Below are 16647 nucleotides of genomic sequence, written 5' to 3'. Positions count from 1 at the left end.
AAACAAAAACATCAAAGTAACTAGAACAAATATGTTAAAGGCTCTAGGAAAAACATTAAAAACAAGTGTGAACAGATGATAAAATGTAACAGAGAAACAAAAACTACAAAAAAAAAATGCTACGTGGGAAGCTGAGGCAGGAGGATCATTTGAGCCCAGGAGCTCAAGCAAGATACAAAAAGAAGAAAGGAGGGAGGGAGGGAGGGAGGGAGGGAGGGAGGGAGGAAGGAAGGAAGGAAGGAAGGAAGGAGGGAAGGAGGGAAGGAGGGAAGGAAGGAAGGAAGGAAGGAAGGAAGGAAGGAAGGAAGGAAGGAAGGAAGGAAGGAAGGAAAAAAGAAAAGGAAAGGGAAAGGAAAAGGAAAAGATAAGAGAACCAAATGATCCTAGAAATTAAAACATCGTATTTGGTGGTCTTAATAGCAGATTTAATATATCCTAAGAAAGGATAAGTAAGCTTGAAGAAAGGCAAGTAGAAATCATATGAACTACATAAACTGAAACATAAAAAGAAAGAAGAATTAAAGGGAGAGAGAGAGAGATCACCTGAATGTGAGGTGCTATTAGTGCCTCACATATATGTATTAATATATATTTGTTAATATATGTGGTATTATAGTCCTAGAGGGAAAGGAGAGAACAAATGAAGCAGAAGGAATAAAGAGATAACGGTTGAGAATAGTCCAAAACTGATGAAAAATATCAACCCACAGATCCAAAAGCTCAACAAACCCCAAGTAAGGTAAATATAAAGGAAAGCATACCTAGACTTGCTGACGTTAATAAGATGAAAACCGAAAAAAAAAAAAGAGGAAAATCTTAAAGCCAACTAGAAGAAAAAGACTCTTTACACATAGAGAAACAACGTGGTTAGAAACAAGAAAGGGTTAGAAACAAGAAAGGATGAAAAGGGATGGAACATTTTTAGAGTGATGTCCCCCTAGAAGTCTATGGCTATCAAAATAATTTTCAAAAGTGAAGACCATATACAGACATTCTCAAATAGACAAAAATCGAGAGAATTCAATTCTAGCCTACCAGCACACAAGAAATGCTAAAACAAGTTATCTAAGCTAAAGAAAAATGTATCAAATAGAAGCCCATATCTGCGGGGAGAAAATGAAGAATACCAGAAAGGTGAATTATGCAGGTAAATTTGTATTTACCCTTTTAAAAATATTTTAATATTTTAATAAAATCCTTTTTCAATTTTAAATCTTTTTAAGATTTTAGTTTCATTACGTATTTTTAAAATATTTTATAAATATTTACTGATTACAGCAAAAAATAACAACACTATATTGAGGAGCTTATAACATGAACATGTGTGACAACAAGAGCACAAAGTGTAGGGGGAGAGTAAATGAATTACAGTGTTTTATGGTTCTTATATTGTTCATAAAATAATATAATATTTGAAACTAGAATATGTTGTAATAAAGACAAGGTAAGGTCTACAGTGACCACTAAAACAAGAGGAACACAAAAAGGTATAGTTAAAAGTTCAGCAAACCCCAACTGAGGGATATTCTATAAAACGATTGACCAAGGTCATCAAAAACAAAGGAAGTCTGAGAAACTGTTAAATCCAAACAGATCCTAAAAATGACATGAGAACTAATGTACTGTGGTATCCTAATGGGATCCTGAAATAGGCAAAGGGCATTAGGTACAAACTAAGAAAATCTGAATAAAATATGGACTTTAGCTAATAATAATATGTATTAATATTGATTCATTAGTTATAACAAATGTTTCGTATTGATATTAGACAGTAACAACAGGGGAAACTGGTGTGGGGTATATAGAAACTCTCTGTACTACAGTCACATTTTTTTTCTATAAATCTACAACAGTTCTAAAATAAAAAGTCAATACAAGAGATAAAATGAAATACTAAAAAATACTTGATTCACTCAAAAGAAGACAGAAAAGAAGGAAAGAGAAGCAAAGAACTTATATAACACATAGAAAATAGATACCAAGATGGTACTCTTAAATTAAAAGATGTTGATAATTACACTATATGTAAATGGACTAGGCACTCCAATTAAAGGGCAGTGATTGTCACCCTGTTACGCACAGGTACATAATTCACATATACACATGTAGGCACACACAGAGACACAAACAAGAACTAGCTGTATGCTGTTTACAGGAGAACATTTTAAGTAAAAATATTTGAATAGGGCCTTTCTTTGCAGAATTCAAAACCCAGCGCAATGTCTAGCAGATTACGGGCTGTGGGGCCGCTGCATCAGAACCACACAGGAAAGTGTTCAAGTCAAGGATCCTAGGTTGGGCTCCAGGCTTACTGAAAGTATCTTCTGGATTTAGAAACCCATTACGTGCACATTTATCAAGATCCCAAGGTAATTCTGATGTTGACTAAAGTTACAGAAAAGCCAGTCTTGTAGGAAGGGTGGCAAGAGGCCAGAGCTTCTCCCTGTAACAAGAAAGCCCCCTAACTCTCTTTATAGGAGAGACAGCAAACCTGAGGTCTTCCCCAGCACGTCCTTCCCCAGGAACGGCTTGGTGGGGTTGATGGGCCAAGCCTTCCCAAAGCTGTGCGGAGACATTCCTTCTGGTCTGTTCCCTCAAAGCAGCTTCTCTTTCAAAGCCTCTGAAGTAATTATATCATTGTTCATATTTTTCAAATAAGAAGACAGAGGCTCAAAAACGTAAAGGAACTCCCAAAGGTTAACTAATTAGTAAGCAGCAGCACCAAGATTTTGGCCCTAATCCGCCTAACCCAACAATTCCGAACGACAAGAAAAAAGTAAAACAACATCAATATCTAAAAATGTATAAAAAACATAACATAACACCTAGAAAAATATTTAGAGTGAACTATTTGTAAACATAATGTAATCTCACCAAAAAGAATATAAACCATGATCAGGCGGGGTTATACTCTTTGCTTTAGTTCTTTCAAGAACTGGAGTCATTTTCAAGAGATAGGGGAGGAAACAAGAGCCAACAATTTTTGATCACCTGCCTAGTACCATGTGCCATACCTACAACTCATAAAAAATGGTACTGCTTTTAGTATCTCCAACACCAGAAAACAAACATCACTATCAGCATTTTACAGATCATAAAATTTGTTAAATAACAAAGCCTACAAGTGGCGCAGCCAGAAATTGAAACTTCATCTGCCTGGTTCTAAATCCTGTGCTTTGCTATGAGACCTCATCACTCTCAGAGATTTTCAAATGCTAAACAGAATCTCAGTGAAATTCCGAGATTTTCAAATGCTAAACAGAATCTCAGTGAAATTCCAAAGGCAATTTGCACTATCTTCATAGGATGGTATCACGGATGAGAAACATGTTTACATTCTGCTTTGACTTTAGATAGTTTCTAGGATAATATTCTTATTTAATATGTTGCTGTTTTTTACTTAAATTACTGAATAGGTAAAGCAATTACTTAACATTTTAAAAATATATATATAGGGAAAAGTCTCACTCTCAGCCCTGTCCCTCAATCTACCAAGTTCCAACCCTCACCCACCCACGACAGGTTATGTTTCTTTGTTTATTTTGCATGTATTCTTGCAGAGGTTTGAAAACAAATGTAAATAAATACAATATGGTTTTGCCCTTTTTTAACCTTACTTTTTGCCCTTCCTCATATATCTTAAGTATCTTTCTATAGAAGTAGAGAGATCCCATATTCTTTCCTGTAGCCACAAAGCATCATTCTGCTGTTTGTGTGCCCTGCTGCCTATTCAACCCTTACCCTAATTCATGGACATTTCCATTGTTTCTAATGGATAACCCTGTACAGTAATCATTTCATGCATCTGCAAGTACATCTGTAGGATAAAATCTTACAAGTGGTGAGTCGAAGAACACATGCATTTGCAATTTTGACAGATTCTGCCAAACTGACCTCCACAGGGTCATGGGCACTAACACTCCCACCAGCAATGTGTGAGAATGGCCGTTCCTCATAGCCTCAATCAATGGAGCATGCTTGCAAACTTCTGAATGTTTACCAATCTGAGAAGTGAAAAATGGTATCTTAGTGTGGTTTTACTCTTTTTTTTAATTATCAGTGAGGTTGAACGTCTTGTCATACACCCAAAGTTATTCCCTTCTCGGTAATCTGTTCTTTTTATATACCCTTTGCCTATTTTTCAACTGGGCTACTGGTAGCAGTTTATTTTTAATATGAGACATTCATAAAAATAAGACAAATATTAAAGAGCTAATATCATATGAAAATAAAAACAATTCCAGCTGTCCAGTCATTATTTTTGTCTTGGATTTTGAAAGTATTATCTTAAAATCCATTCTCAGGCTTTAACACCTAACAAATATGCTAAGGGAAATCTAGCACAGTTTCCTAGAATGAATGGGCCACTCAATCCATCTACCACACTACCTGGGGAGGGAGGCAGAGAGATTCAAGATCAGCTAAAATGGCAGATCTTACCAACCATTTTGGCATGGGGTTGTGATGTAAGCCCTAGCAAGACTTTCCTCTCATGGTCATCTATTCTTCTTCTCTCACTCTCTCTCTCTCTTTCCCTCCCTCTCTATCACTGACACCACCCATCCCAAACTCAATGTCTCTCATGACAGAGTTTTCACTGGTTGTATGAATCCCATGAACTGAACATACAACAACTTTCAAACTTAATATAGAATGATATATATATATATGGTTAGCATGAAGAGGTATCCTCTTTAAGTGAGTGTCCCTTTTAAATGAAAAGATCAAATTTTACTTTAAAATAAACTCACTTTTGATTCATGTGCAAGGAGAATACCACTGAATCAGCTCTGTCATTGAGAACATTTCTATCAACAGAGTTAGGGGTCCAAATGAGCCGAATCAGAGAGAACTTCACAAGGTGATTCCTGACTCTAACTACACTGCCTTACAAAATGATCCATGGACTTACTTATTTGCAAGAAAGCAAAGAGTTGAATAGCTACATGGAAGGATTTGGAAGAAAGCAAAGAGTTGAATAGCTAGATGGAAGGAATAAGCCTATTTTTGTTTAGAGAATCCTGGCTCAGCAACATTCATCTTGTCTAAGTATCTTCTCTGGCACCTCTTTAAGGTTGAAAATATCAGTTCCGCCCTAGGGAATGCATTTTAATTGCATCTGCAAGAAGAGAAAATAACATCTTTACTATTTGTGAATTCTCAGAGGTTTGATGGGCTTCACCCAGTGTTTTATAGCTGTTTAGATTTGAGGATGACATGGAAATGCTTTTGGCATAAAGATATCCATTGTAGGGTTACTTACAACAACAGAAACCGGGAATGACCAAACTATCCAATTATGAAAGGAATGGTTAAACTATGATAATCATCCTTAAGCAGCCATTAAAAGTAGTTTATACACAGATTTTCGTAAAATGGAAAACACCTATGAAATGCTGATTAAAAAGACAATATTAAAAATCGCATATAAGCTCCCTGGCCCGGCCTTTCACTAGGAAGGTCCCTAACAGCAAACCATCAGGCCAGTCATCTAAGCCACATTCTCCAATAGAGCTTTATCAGTGGTAAACCTAGGCTCCAATTTCCATCAAAAAAAAAAAAAAAAAAAGAAAAAGAAATTCTGTATTTATAGTATGACCTCAACCATGTCTAAATAATATCAAAAAAAAATCCATATGGAAGGGAATCAACAAGTACTTTCCAAATCTTATTTAGTGAACACATTAATTTTATTTTTAAAATAAATATACAAATAAGAAATATGCCATTTCAAAAGGCAATACAGGAAATTTGCCCTCATAGTATTCCCTGACACAAATCATATATTGTAAATTGTACATCTACATCAAGAAAAGCAAATTGATTTCATCCTGTAAGCCAATTACAATTGATTAGTAGCATCTGTGTGAGGATGCTGAGATCTAATCTAAGATTAGTAAAAAAGAGAGACTTGATTTCTTTGTAATGTTTGCCATTGGAATATGTATGAATATTGCATATTTTCTGATCTTGCTGAAATGCTCTACCACAGAGTTGACGTAAAAGGAAGAAAAGTGGGGGAATATGGTTGGCACAATAATGGCCCCCAAAAATAATGGCCCTCATCCTAATCCCCAGAACCCATAAATTTGTTACCTAGAATGGCAAAAAGAAATTAAGACTGCAGGCCGTATTAAGTTTACTAATTATCTGAGCTTAAGATAAGGACATTCATTATTGTGGGCTATCTCAGTGGGTTCAGTGTAACCACGAGGGTCCTTGAAAGTAGAAGAGGAGGCAGAAGAGGAGAGTCAGAGAAGGAGACATGGTGAGAGATGCCATGTTGCCAGCTGTGAATATGAAGGGAGTGGCCATAAGCCAAGGAATGCAGGTCACCTCTAGAAGCCAGAAAGGTGAGGAAGTGGATTTTTTTCCCAGAACCTCCAGAAAAAATGCACCCCTGCCAACACCTTGATTTTATCTTAGTGAGATGTGTGATAGACTTCCAAACTACAGAAATGTAAGAATCAATCTGAGCTATTTTAAGCCACTAAATTGGTGGTAATCTGTTACAGCAGCAATAGGAAATTAACACAGAGAGTGGGAAGGGAACACAACAGGGAGAGAGTGATTACCAGTATTTGGATGAGGGGCTGGTATGAAGCAATTTTATTTTGCTTTGTCAGTCCCAATTAATTGAGAAACACCACCTAAATTGACATGCATTTGATGAGTGCCCTAACTTGTGGGATGAGAGAAACTAAGGCTGGATTTCCTGTTTCTCACTCAGGTCTGAATCTCATTCCCATTTATAGTACCATTCAATAGGGAGGAAGCCAAAATCCACAGGGAGCCCAAGGGAAACCAGCCATGACACCAGGTCCAGCTCAGTGCAGCAGGGCCTGAGGCCCAACACTAGACACCAACTACGTAATGGCAGAAGTTAATAATACATATGTGGCCGGGCGTGGTGGCTCACGCCTGTAACCCCAGCACTTTGGGAGGCCAAGGCGGGTGGATCACGAGGTCAGGAGTTCAATACCAACCTGGCCAAGATGGTGAAACCTCATCTCTACTAAAAATACAAAACAATTGCCTGGCGTGGTGGCAGGTGCCTGCAATCCCAGCTATTCAGGAGGCTGAGGCAGAGAATTGCTTGAACCCAAGAGGCGGAGGTTGTAATGAGCCGAGATCACACCACTGCACTCCAGCCTGGGTGACAGTGAGACTCAGTCTCAAAAAAAAAAATTAATAATAATAATAATAATACAAATATGAGTGATTCCTGAATTGAAACTACCCCCAAATCCATTTCCTCTGCACATAAACCAGATAGTCCACAATCTTAAAAACAAAACAAAACAGCAACAATAAAAACCAATAAGCATTTCAGGGCAAAAAGGGTATTTCAGCTAGGTCTGGTTAGGGAAGGAAAATGTTTCACATTTTCCAAGGAATGATTGCAAAGTCTAGTAGCAACGCTGCAAAAGCCAGGAAAATAATTAACCTCACTGGGTCTAATTTTCTCACCTACAAAGTGAAATTTGCCTTAGCTCTCTATTCTCTAGCGCAATAATTGCACTAGTCCCCTAAAGAAGTACACCTACACGCTGTGAAATGTGAAATACAGCTCTTAATTTTAAATATGTACACAAATATGCATAACACTAAAGACCGTTCTTGATTCAGACACTGCCATGATCCCACTAGATGACATATGGGTCCTACCTAAGGAACTCATGGTCAGTATAGGTGATTTTAAAAAGCAGCTATATAAGCAACACCTTTCAACATCCTTAGTTTCTCCAGTTTCTCCCTTTCTGCCCCCAACAAGTAACTGAGAACATGCAGTGAGAAAAGCACAGGACTAGGAGTGAGAGGATGAAGTGCACATTTTAGCTTCTTCACTTCCTGGACATTGAAGGCGTTCCAGCAGATCCCTCTGAGCCTCCCTCTGACACTCAGAGTCTTCAACTACAAGAGAGGGAACGATGAAAATTCACCTCCCACAAGGCTGTTCTGAGCATAAAATAAACTTGCCAGTGGGGAAGGTCCTTGTCACCTCAGAAGTGCTGAATGCAGGTGAGTCACTATCATCATGGTGACTGAAGTCAGTGGATATAGGCATGGCAGAAAAGACTGACAGGTGATCAGTTAGCTTCTCTGAGGTTTAGAATCTTCCTATTTCAAAGATGGAAGATAGTATGTACCATGAAGGAGATTCTAGATGATGAACATGAAGTTCCTGGTACAGGGCCTGCACACAATGGACGTTCAATAAACACAAGCTAGCAGTGTGCTGGTGTATGATCGCCCAGCTCTCTAGTGCTTTCTTTCTGTGTCTGACCAAAAATCAGGGTGCCCTGACTGCTCTGTGAGCCCAGCCAGCTGCAGGATTTCCCAGCAGGCTTGAACCAGAACTCAAACATTCTCAGGCACCAATAAAAGCATCTAGGTTGTTCGTGGTGAAACCCCGTCTCTACTAAAACTACAAAAATTAGCTGGGCGTGGTAGCAGGCTAACTGAGATACCCTGTAATCCCAGCCACTTGGGAGGCCGAAGCAGGGGAATCACTTGAACCTGGGAGACAGAGGTTGCAGTGAGCCAAGATTGTGCCACTGCACTCCTGCCTGGGCAACAGAGGAGTGAGACACCTTCTCAAAAAAAAAAAAAACAAACCAAAGAGGAGTATCTAGATCGTTGCCCAAGACACCACTGAAAGAAACAAGCCTTGGCCCTGAGCCAAATTCCGTTAACACCCGTAACACTCCATACCCGACCACCTCGCTGTGGACGTACCCAGGCAGAACACCCGACCCCTGTGCCCTCGCTGTCTGTGGCAAGGACTCAGTGATTGCTTTAAACAAACCACCCCAGCGTTCAGCGCTTCTTTGTTTGGAATCACAACAGGCCCTATATCAGGATGGTTTGGGGCACTGCCTGGTAGGAATTCCACTGCCACCACTTTTGGGGTGATTCCAGCTGCAAGTCCAGCGGGACAAAACAGATGCCCCGCCGTCCCTCCCACGTTCTATGATTCTCTGGGATGAAATGGCAGACACAATTTCAAAAACCATTTTAGAGCAACAAGTTTACAAATGGAATGATTCCTTGCCATGTGTGCCATGTGTGCCATGCTGCTGTGCCAGCAACAGCAGTAATTTTAAGGGTCAAGTTTTCCCAAGTGCTGAGCAGAACATTTTACTGAACAAATTACTGGACCCTAGTTATTGTTGTCAGTCACTGCATCATAAGCAGTGGCTAGGCAGGCAAGCATTACCACCCACACTGAAGAAACACCAATTAGAGGCATTAAAAGAATATGGAGGACCACCATCTCCTGAGCGCCTGCAACACGCTGGGCACTGTGGTGGACACTCCTGAACACAATCTCCCGTTTTACAACTGCTTGTCGGGTGGGCTTCATCACACCTGCTTTATCAGGTGACTCACCTGCGGCAATCCAGGATCTGAAAGCAAAAATAAGTGTCCCTAAAGCCTGCAAGCCTTCCTCTAAATCATTCCAGTGCTTTTATGCAAAGACTGTGCCTTTTCTTCCATCTGCATCCTCTTACGCATCTTTGACTTGGTTTCCAAATTACAGAGAAATGCTACGCTTCTGGAACGAGAGAGCACAAATAAACTGCACTATGCCTCAGACTCCATGTGTACCAGCTAAGGGGGCCCCAAAGCGAAGGGAACGCCAACAAATAATGAAAGAATGCTTTCTCCATCTTCACTTTGAAAAGTGATGCCTTTTCTGCCTGAACATCTGCCTCCTTCTCCAGAGCCCTCTTACCTTGAAGGAGACATGCTGCTCCATGTGCCGCAGCAGCTGTGGCTTCTGGGCCGCTGTGTAGTCACACACCGTGCACTTAAACTGCTTCCCTGGAAAGAAGCGAAGGACAAGGTGAGCGTCGCCAGGCCAGCAGCTCCCACTGTGAATGAAGTGCCAGGCATGGAGCCAGGTACACAAAGGTGTTCCTTGCCATGTGAGGATCAGAATCTCAGAAGGGAACAGCAACGAGGTGCACAGGCACAAGGCAGCACACTCAGTCTTCAACAGCTGGGAGTGGAGAGGCGCTGCCTAGGGACGGAGAGGCACAGCCAGCTCCACCCGGGGAGGCCCCATGAGCAGTGACATTCCATCAGGCTCCTAAAGAAAGAGTAAGGGTGTGTCCAGCTACCCAGAGAGAAGGGCATCGAGGGAGAGGAGCGCACACAGATGAGATTGCAGGGGAATGGACCACAGGGTGCTCAGGAAAGTGGAGCAGCTGCATCTTCCTTCCTGGAGTGTGAGGTCTGCGGAAAGTCAAGAGCTGAGCCGGAGAGGTTGCCGGCCCAGAATGTCAAGGGCCTGGACCATCTCACAAGGACCTTAGACATAACCCTGAAAGTCTGGTGAGTCTGCAGGATGATGGTCAGCAAAGTGCAGGATCTGTGTTGCAGAACTCCTAACTCTGGTTGGAGTGCCAAAGGCATTTTTGAGAGAATGCTAGAAAGAAAACTAGCGAAACGTAAACCACTGCTCTTAAAAAGATTAAGGTTTTAGCAATATTTAAACATTCAATAATGGGGTATGTTAAAACAAGTTAATAGATATATGAGGTACACTATATTTTGCCTCTGATTAGCATAAATAAAACCTCAACAAGCAATAATACAAACACGTGTAACCAAACGTAAATGTGGCCTACTTCGTATAGCAGTAAAGAATTCAACAAGCAGCTTCTAATGGTGTAAACCTCCTCAGGGCATGACACCCGCAGCCACTGTGGCTGGGTTCCCAGAAGCACTGGCTCCTCCTAGAGCGCTCTTGCACCTTTCCCTCTTAGACATTCCCCTCCCCTCTCTTCACTGCCAGCTCACTGGAAACCAGTTCTCACTAGGATGCCAAGCCAGTGGCGGATTTTGGCCTGTATGTTACTGGATGACTCTTAATATGACTCCATTAAGAGTTCACCCTTTGGAAATCTTCTGTTCCTTTGACTCCATAACAATACCCCCTCTCTGGGCCTCTCTATTCATTTTGAGTATCCCTGAGGCATTCCCTCTCATCAGGGCAGATATCATTAGGCTGCTGATGTTCCACAGTGTTCCAGCCCACCCTCCTAGTCTAACTCTGCAAGCATCCTTGCATATAACTGACCCCTACAGGTTTTTGTAAACCTTTGATGCCAAAATCAGCATCTTCTACTCTCATCTCTTCTCTGAATCTGAGACTTGAGTATACAACTGCCTGCGGGACCAGCTACTTAGCTGTCCCAAATGTCCTAAGCTGGACACATCTTCTTCACCAAACAGCTTCCACCTCCAGCCTTCCCAGTTAATCACCCATCTGATCACCTACATCAGATACCCAGTAGCCTTCCTCAACATCTTTATGGCCCTAACTTACACTCACCTCATTTTTTTCAGCACCTGATTTCATCTCCTAAATATTTCTCTTGTCTGTCTATTTCTCTCTATTTCTAATACCTCCACACCGGTTTAGGTCCTCCTCATTTCTTTCTTGGACAACAGCAAAAGCCCCTAAGCTGGTTTCCTTGCCTTCATAAAACACTACCATCCATCCATCCATCCGTCCGTCCGTCCGTCCGTCCGTCCGTCCATCCATCCGTCCGTCCGTCCATCCATCCATCATCCATCCATCATCCACAACCCACACATCTATCTACACATGCATCCAGATGCCTCATCTTCTATCCAGATGAGCTACAGCATAAACCATCCCACAGTCCAGCCATGAGAACCAACCAATGGCCCCAACTTCAGAGCAAAGTTGACGTTCCAGAGTTCAGCAGAGAAGGCCCTCCAGAATCAGAAACAACTCTCCCCAACCCACCCCGCCCCTCTCTCTGACTTCCTCTTGTGCCTGTCCCCTCTGTATTTAGGCTCATAACAGTGAACTCCTTGAGTTCTCCAAACTTTCTGCCTTGCCTTTGCAATCTCAGACCCCTGAGCCTTTGCTAACATTTTCCATGCCTGGAATGCACTGTCTCACAGCATCTGGCCATTCTTCCTATTAATTCAGAACTCAAATTGAACACTCCGGTAACTGGGCCAAGAGGCAGCCCTCCACAGGCCCCCTACACACTGTTCACTTGCTTCAGTCTATGCTCCACCTCTACAGCCTTTACAAGGCAGGGGCTGCCTTCAGCTGCCCATGGCAGGGACCACATCTTACTCATCTTGGTACCTCAGAGCATGAGTGCACACACAGACTGAATATATTCCATGCATTTCATTAAACTGAACTGAGCAAAAATTTTGTACGTCTTAAATGAACATAACTCTCAATAAGAGCAGCAAAAGGAAACAAACATTAATACCACAGTTGTATCTTTTATTCCAGGTGAATGAACCCAAAATTCTAAATTTTATTAATTCTGCAAGCCCAAAGTGTAAGGAAACTTTTTCACTTGTAAGTCACACAGTTACAATTAGAGAGCAATTAGAACTTAAAAAAAAATACAGTAACATCTTCTTTTAAACATAGGGCCACACATTTCTACACAGCTCCAGTGGAATCTCAGCTAAACACACTTCTCCACTGACACATGGCTCATGTGTGTACAGCATCCTTATGCTGGGCAGCCTGGGCAAAATCGTGCTGTGTTCTTCACCACTAGAGTGGGGGAAGCAGAGCTAATGGAACCATTCTCTAAGTTGATAAATATTCTGTCATTCATTATCAAACACTTGGGTCAAAGAGTAACAGATTAAGTGCTAAAAAAGAGCCCTAAAATGAATAAATAGAATTGCCTCGTTTGAAATCAAGAGTCAGCCTTTTATGGATGTACTTCCAAGACTCTGCAAGAGACAAGAAAAGAAGGCAGCAGCTAAAAGCCATCCCTTACTGAAGCATCAGAGCCCTGGCAATAAATATTACCAATGTTCTCAGCAACCATAGCCAGCACCTATCAAACAAGCCTGGGAGAACACCTGACATAATTGTTTGCTGCCTAATTAAAATAATGGGATACAGATTCATGACTAATCATAAAAGAGTAATACTTTGAGACTGTCAGATGGTTTTCTATCAAGAGATTTCTGAGACTTACAGGCAGAGTTAACTGCAAAACCTAGTATTTACTCGAGGTGAGACTGACCTCAGAATGCTGGGAGATGCACATCGAACGGCTGTATGTGGATGTGAATCACCCAGAATACCAGGGGAAGAAAAGAATGACTACAAAGAAAAGAGATTGACTGTTAAAAAGTAATTCCTTTTCCCCAAAATATACCTGGCTAGGTCTACCCACTGGACTACTAGGCATCATGAGTTGTGCTGGGGCATGACGTGTACAATCTTACCACGCACCAAAAGCCCAGGAGGCAGGCAGTGTCACCCTTTCACGGATGAGGACCTGGGATCAAGACTCTGAGTCACTTGTCAGATCACGAAGTGGTAAGTGGCAGAGCCCAGATTTGGCCCCCGGTCTGTTCACCCCAACACCTCCATTCATAGCCACATAAGAATCTTTTCAGCTAATAAGGGTGTGATACAATTTCCCAAATGGAAGGAGGAATTTATACCAGCAATGGCATATCTGTGCCACTAACACATAAGGTGACTACCCATCAGAAGGTGACTACCCATCAGAAAGGATGGCCCAAGAAGAGCCAGTTGCAGGGGAACTATGTTCTCTTTCTGGCCCTGTCCTGCTCACCCTGAGTGACCCTGGGTTCCTTCTTCTATGCTACTCAGAGGCCCCATCAGAAAAACGGGGAGGTAATCCCTGTCTGCTGTGAGGGTGGACTCAGGGACTGGGCCTGCAAGCATCTGAAAAGCAGCCCCCTGAAGGATGAGGCTGGGGGTGCATACAGGTGACCCCGCAGTGGACCGTTCAGCTGAGTGCAGTGTCCTCCAGACCTGTACCTCCCTGACACTCCGAGACAATCCAAGTATTCAGTTCTAATTAAGCCAGCCTAAATCAATACACCTAAAACAAAAAGCATAAAAACAGAGCAAAGGAAAAGGTTTGTACAACTCTACCAAAGTATAAGTAAACAGTTGTAATAGCAGAGTTTACAGAAAACCTCCTCCTCCTCCTATTCCCAACACCCTATCTGGCCTCATCTCCACGCAGAGCAAAAGCCAGGAGCTTCATAGTGGCTGCAGGGCACAGGGGTGTGTGGCTCCCTGTCACCTCTTGGAGCTCATGCACTGCCTTCACCTCTCTCCACTCCATAGACACAGTCTACCCACCCACCTCCAGACCTCTGCACCTGCTGTTCCCAGAGCCTGGGGTGCCCATCCCAGATATGCCATGCTCTGTTGCCTCATCTTCCTCAAGTCTCTGTTCAAATGTCACCTTCACACTGAGTCCTTTCAGCCCATTCTGTTTAAAATCACAGTCCCTATACCCCTTTACTGATTCATTTTTAGCATTTCTCAGCTTATATTTTCATACTGAAATGGAATCATTTCATATTCATATTTTTATTTTCATCTCTCAATTTTCTTAATATTCTAGATGTCTTCATATTTCCACTGTAATATACCACACACTTTATTGATTTATAGTGTTTGTTACTCATCTCACTCACGAGAATGTTCGCCTCATGACAGTGGAGATTTTGGGTTTTGGCTTTGGTTGCAATCACCGAAGAAGTGCACTGATTCACCTTGGTTGGTCCATCTGGCACCCTTGCAGGTTGTGGGGACTTTGAGACAAGACTGCAATTTTCATGCCACGTCCTCAGTGCTTGGAGGTGACAGCATCCTGGAGGTAAGGCTAGCAGTTAATTTATAGGAGCACCCCATTCAGAAGTCTGTTCAGCCACCCTTTCTCCCCTCCCCATAATCAACATGGTCACACGGGGCATCACAAGGGCCAGTGATATGTGGTCCTACCCACCATCTCCCCACTCCAAGTCACAGGAGATTGGACCACGGTGGACAAGAGACTGTAGCTGAGCCTGGAATCAGAACTGTCCAGATATGAAGCTTGCAACTCAGGAGTGGATGAGAGTTGTGTTTTCAGTCTGTGGGTGAAACTAGTAAGCAAGCCAATCTACATGGGGTGAGAGGAGAGCACAGCATAGAGAGACAGAGACAGGACATCAGTATGAAGTAAGGAAGCAGAGAGGACGAAAGGTGGAGGATGAAGACAATCGCCTGGCTGGTTGTGTCCATTCACTCAGCGAGCATTCACGGAAGTGCTGCTGGGTGCCAGGACCATGCCTGACCCCAGGAGATGAGAGTGGACAAGACACCAGAGGCTCTGCTTCTGGCGCTCATCACCTAAATGGACAACCAGCAAGTATTCCAACAAATAATTACCAATTGCAACAGGCCACGAAGGACAAAGGCAAGGAGCCACGGTGGAGCATGAGGGAGTGTGGAAGGGGTGCAGCCATGTGGCCAGGCTGTCAGGGAAGGCTTCTGTGAGGAAGTGACGTTACACAAGATGGAAGGGTAAGGAGACCAGCTGCACGAGGAAGAGGTGAACACAGCACTGGGAAGAAGGAACTCAAACACAAAGGCCCTCAGTCTCTGTAAGATTCCAAGTAAGTTTACCATAAATGCCCCTTGGCGACTTCTGTGACCTCAAATGAGTTTCTGTCAACTGCAACCAACAGTCCAAGAAGTATAGCTGTTGAATGAACCAGTGAATGTATGACTATAAAACACCAAGACCCCAGAAAGCAGGCCAAAATAGGGCTTGACCAAACAGTGTTCTCTAGAGAGGACAGAATCAGATTTAATTAACTGAAAAAGTCCAGTGACAGCACACTCTTCTACACAGCACTATGAACCAATGCTACAAATGCTTTACGACCATTAACTCATTTAACTGTCATAATACCTGTTTGATTTTACGAGCTATCATATAAATAAAAATTATAACATGGTAAGATTTGATACCCATTAAACTAAGAAACTAGACATTTTTAGTAACAAAGTGTTAAAAATGGAAGAGTTAAGCTGGGACACTTTCTTATTTCTGGTACAATTTTTTGGAAAGGAAGTTGGCAGTGCAATGCACAATTAAAACCACCAAAACAAAATAGCCATCCTGCTCCTGGAAATGTGTCCTAAGGAGTTAATTCAAAAGAAGAAAAAGTTTATATATGCAAGAAAGAAGCCCCTGCCACATAAGTTATAATAATGGGAGGAAAAATGAAAATAACACATTGTCCAGAAATAAGGGAATGGTTATAGAACTCATGGATCACCTTAGTGCAACATATAACTCTTAAACTTGTTATTAATGAACTGTACAAGCAACAAAGATTATTATAATATTAATAAGAATTATATCTTTTCATTACAACTATATAGCCATTCCATATGAACATGAATAAAGATTTTTAAAGATTTAAAATAAAGAACTTTTAAAGAATTGTGGGCACACTTGCAGGAAGAGGTTGGATTTTTATGAACATTGTTTTCATGTTGTCTGCACTCTAACAGAAAAGCCTTTCAGATCATTAGCACCCATCTCTGAAAGGCTGAGATGTTTCATCCGTTACTGCACACAAACCAGAAGACAGATCTTTCAACGCAGAGCCATAAAATGATACCCATGGCTTCTGAACTTGAAAGTTCACCGTCTTTTAAATAACAGCACCCCAGCCTTGACTGGCAGGGCACTGACTTACGGGTGCTCTTTCTGACCAAGCATCTTTCTCCCTCTTCTTCACAAAAAAGAGCCAGTGGCCTAATTTTGCAAAAAATTTCAGGAGTAGTCGCTTCTT

The 16647-nt window shown here is 41.8% G+C and overlaps 1 protein-coding gene across 16 annotated transcripts in view; it reads right to left on the bottom strand.

Moving 5' to 3' along the window:
• LOC105467301 (zinc finger and AT-hook domain containing) overlaps nt 1–16647 on the bottom strand; it is a 344890-nt gene that overhangs the window by 81249 nt on the left and 246994 nt on the right. For 15 of the 16 annotated variants that reach the window (XM_011716760.3, XM_011716759.3, XM_011716761.3 and 12 more), the window contains one exon: nt 9740–9828. The exons of the other annotated variant lie outside the window; for it this stretch is intronic. In XM_011716760.3, coding sequence (XP_011715062.2) covers nt 9740–9828 — 89 coding nt within the window. The remainder of the gene's footprint in view (nt 1–9739; nt 9829–16647) is intronic. 16 annotated transcript variants of the gene reach the window in all.

The sequence above is a fragment of the Macaca nemestrina genome, chromosome 8 (assembly GCF_043159975.1).
Source record: "Macaca nemestrina isolate mMacNem1 chromosome 8, mMacNem.hap1, whole genome shotgun sequence".
Lineage (NCBI taxonomy): Eukaryota > Metazoa > Chordata > Mammalia > Primates > Cercopithecidae > Macaca > Macaca nemestrina.
The sequence above is the reverse complement of the archived record's forward strand: the minus strand, read 5'-3'. Positions and strand labels throughout refer to the sequence as shown.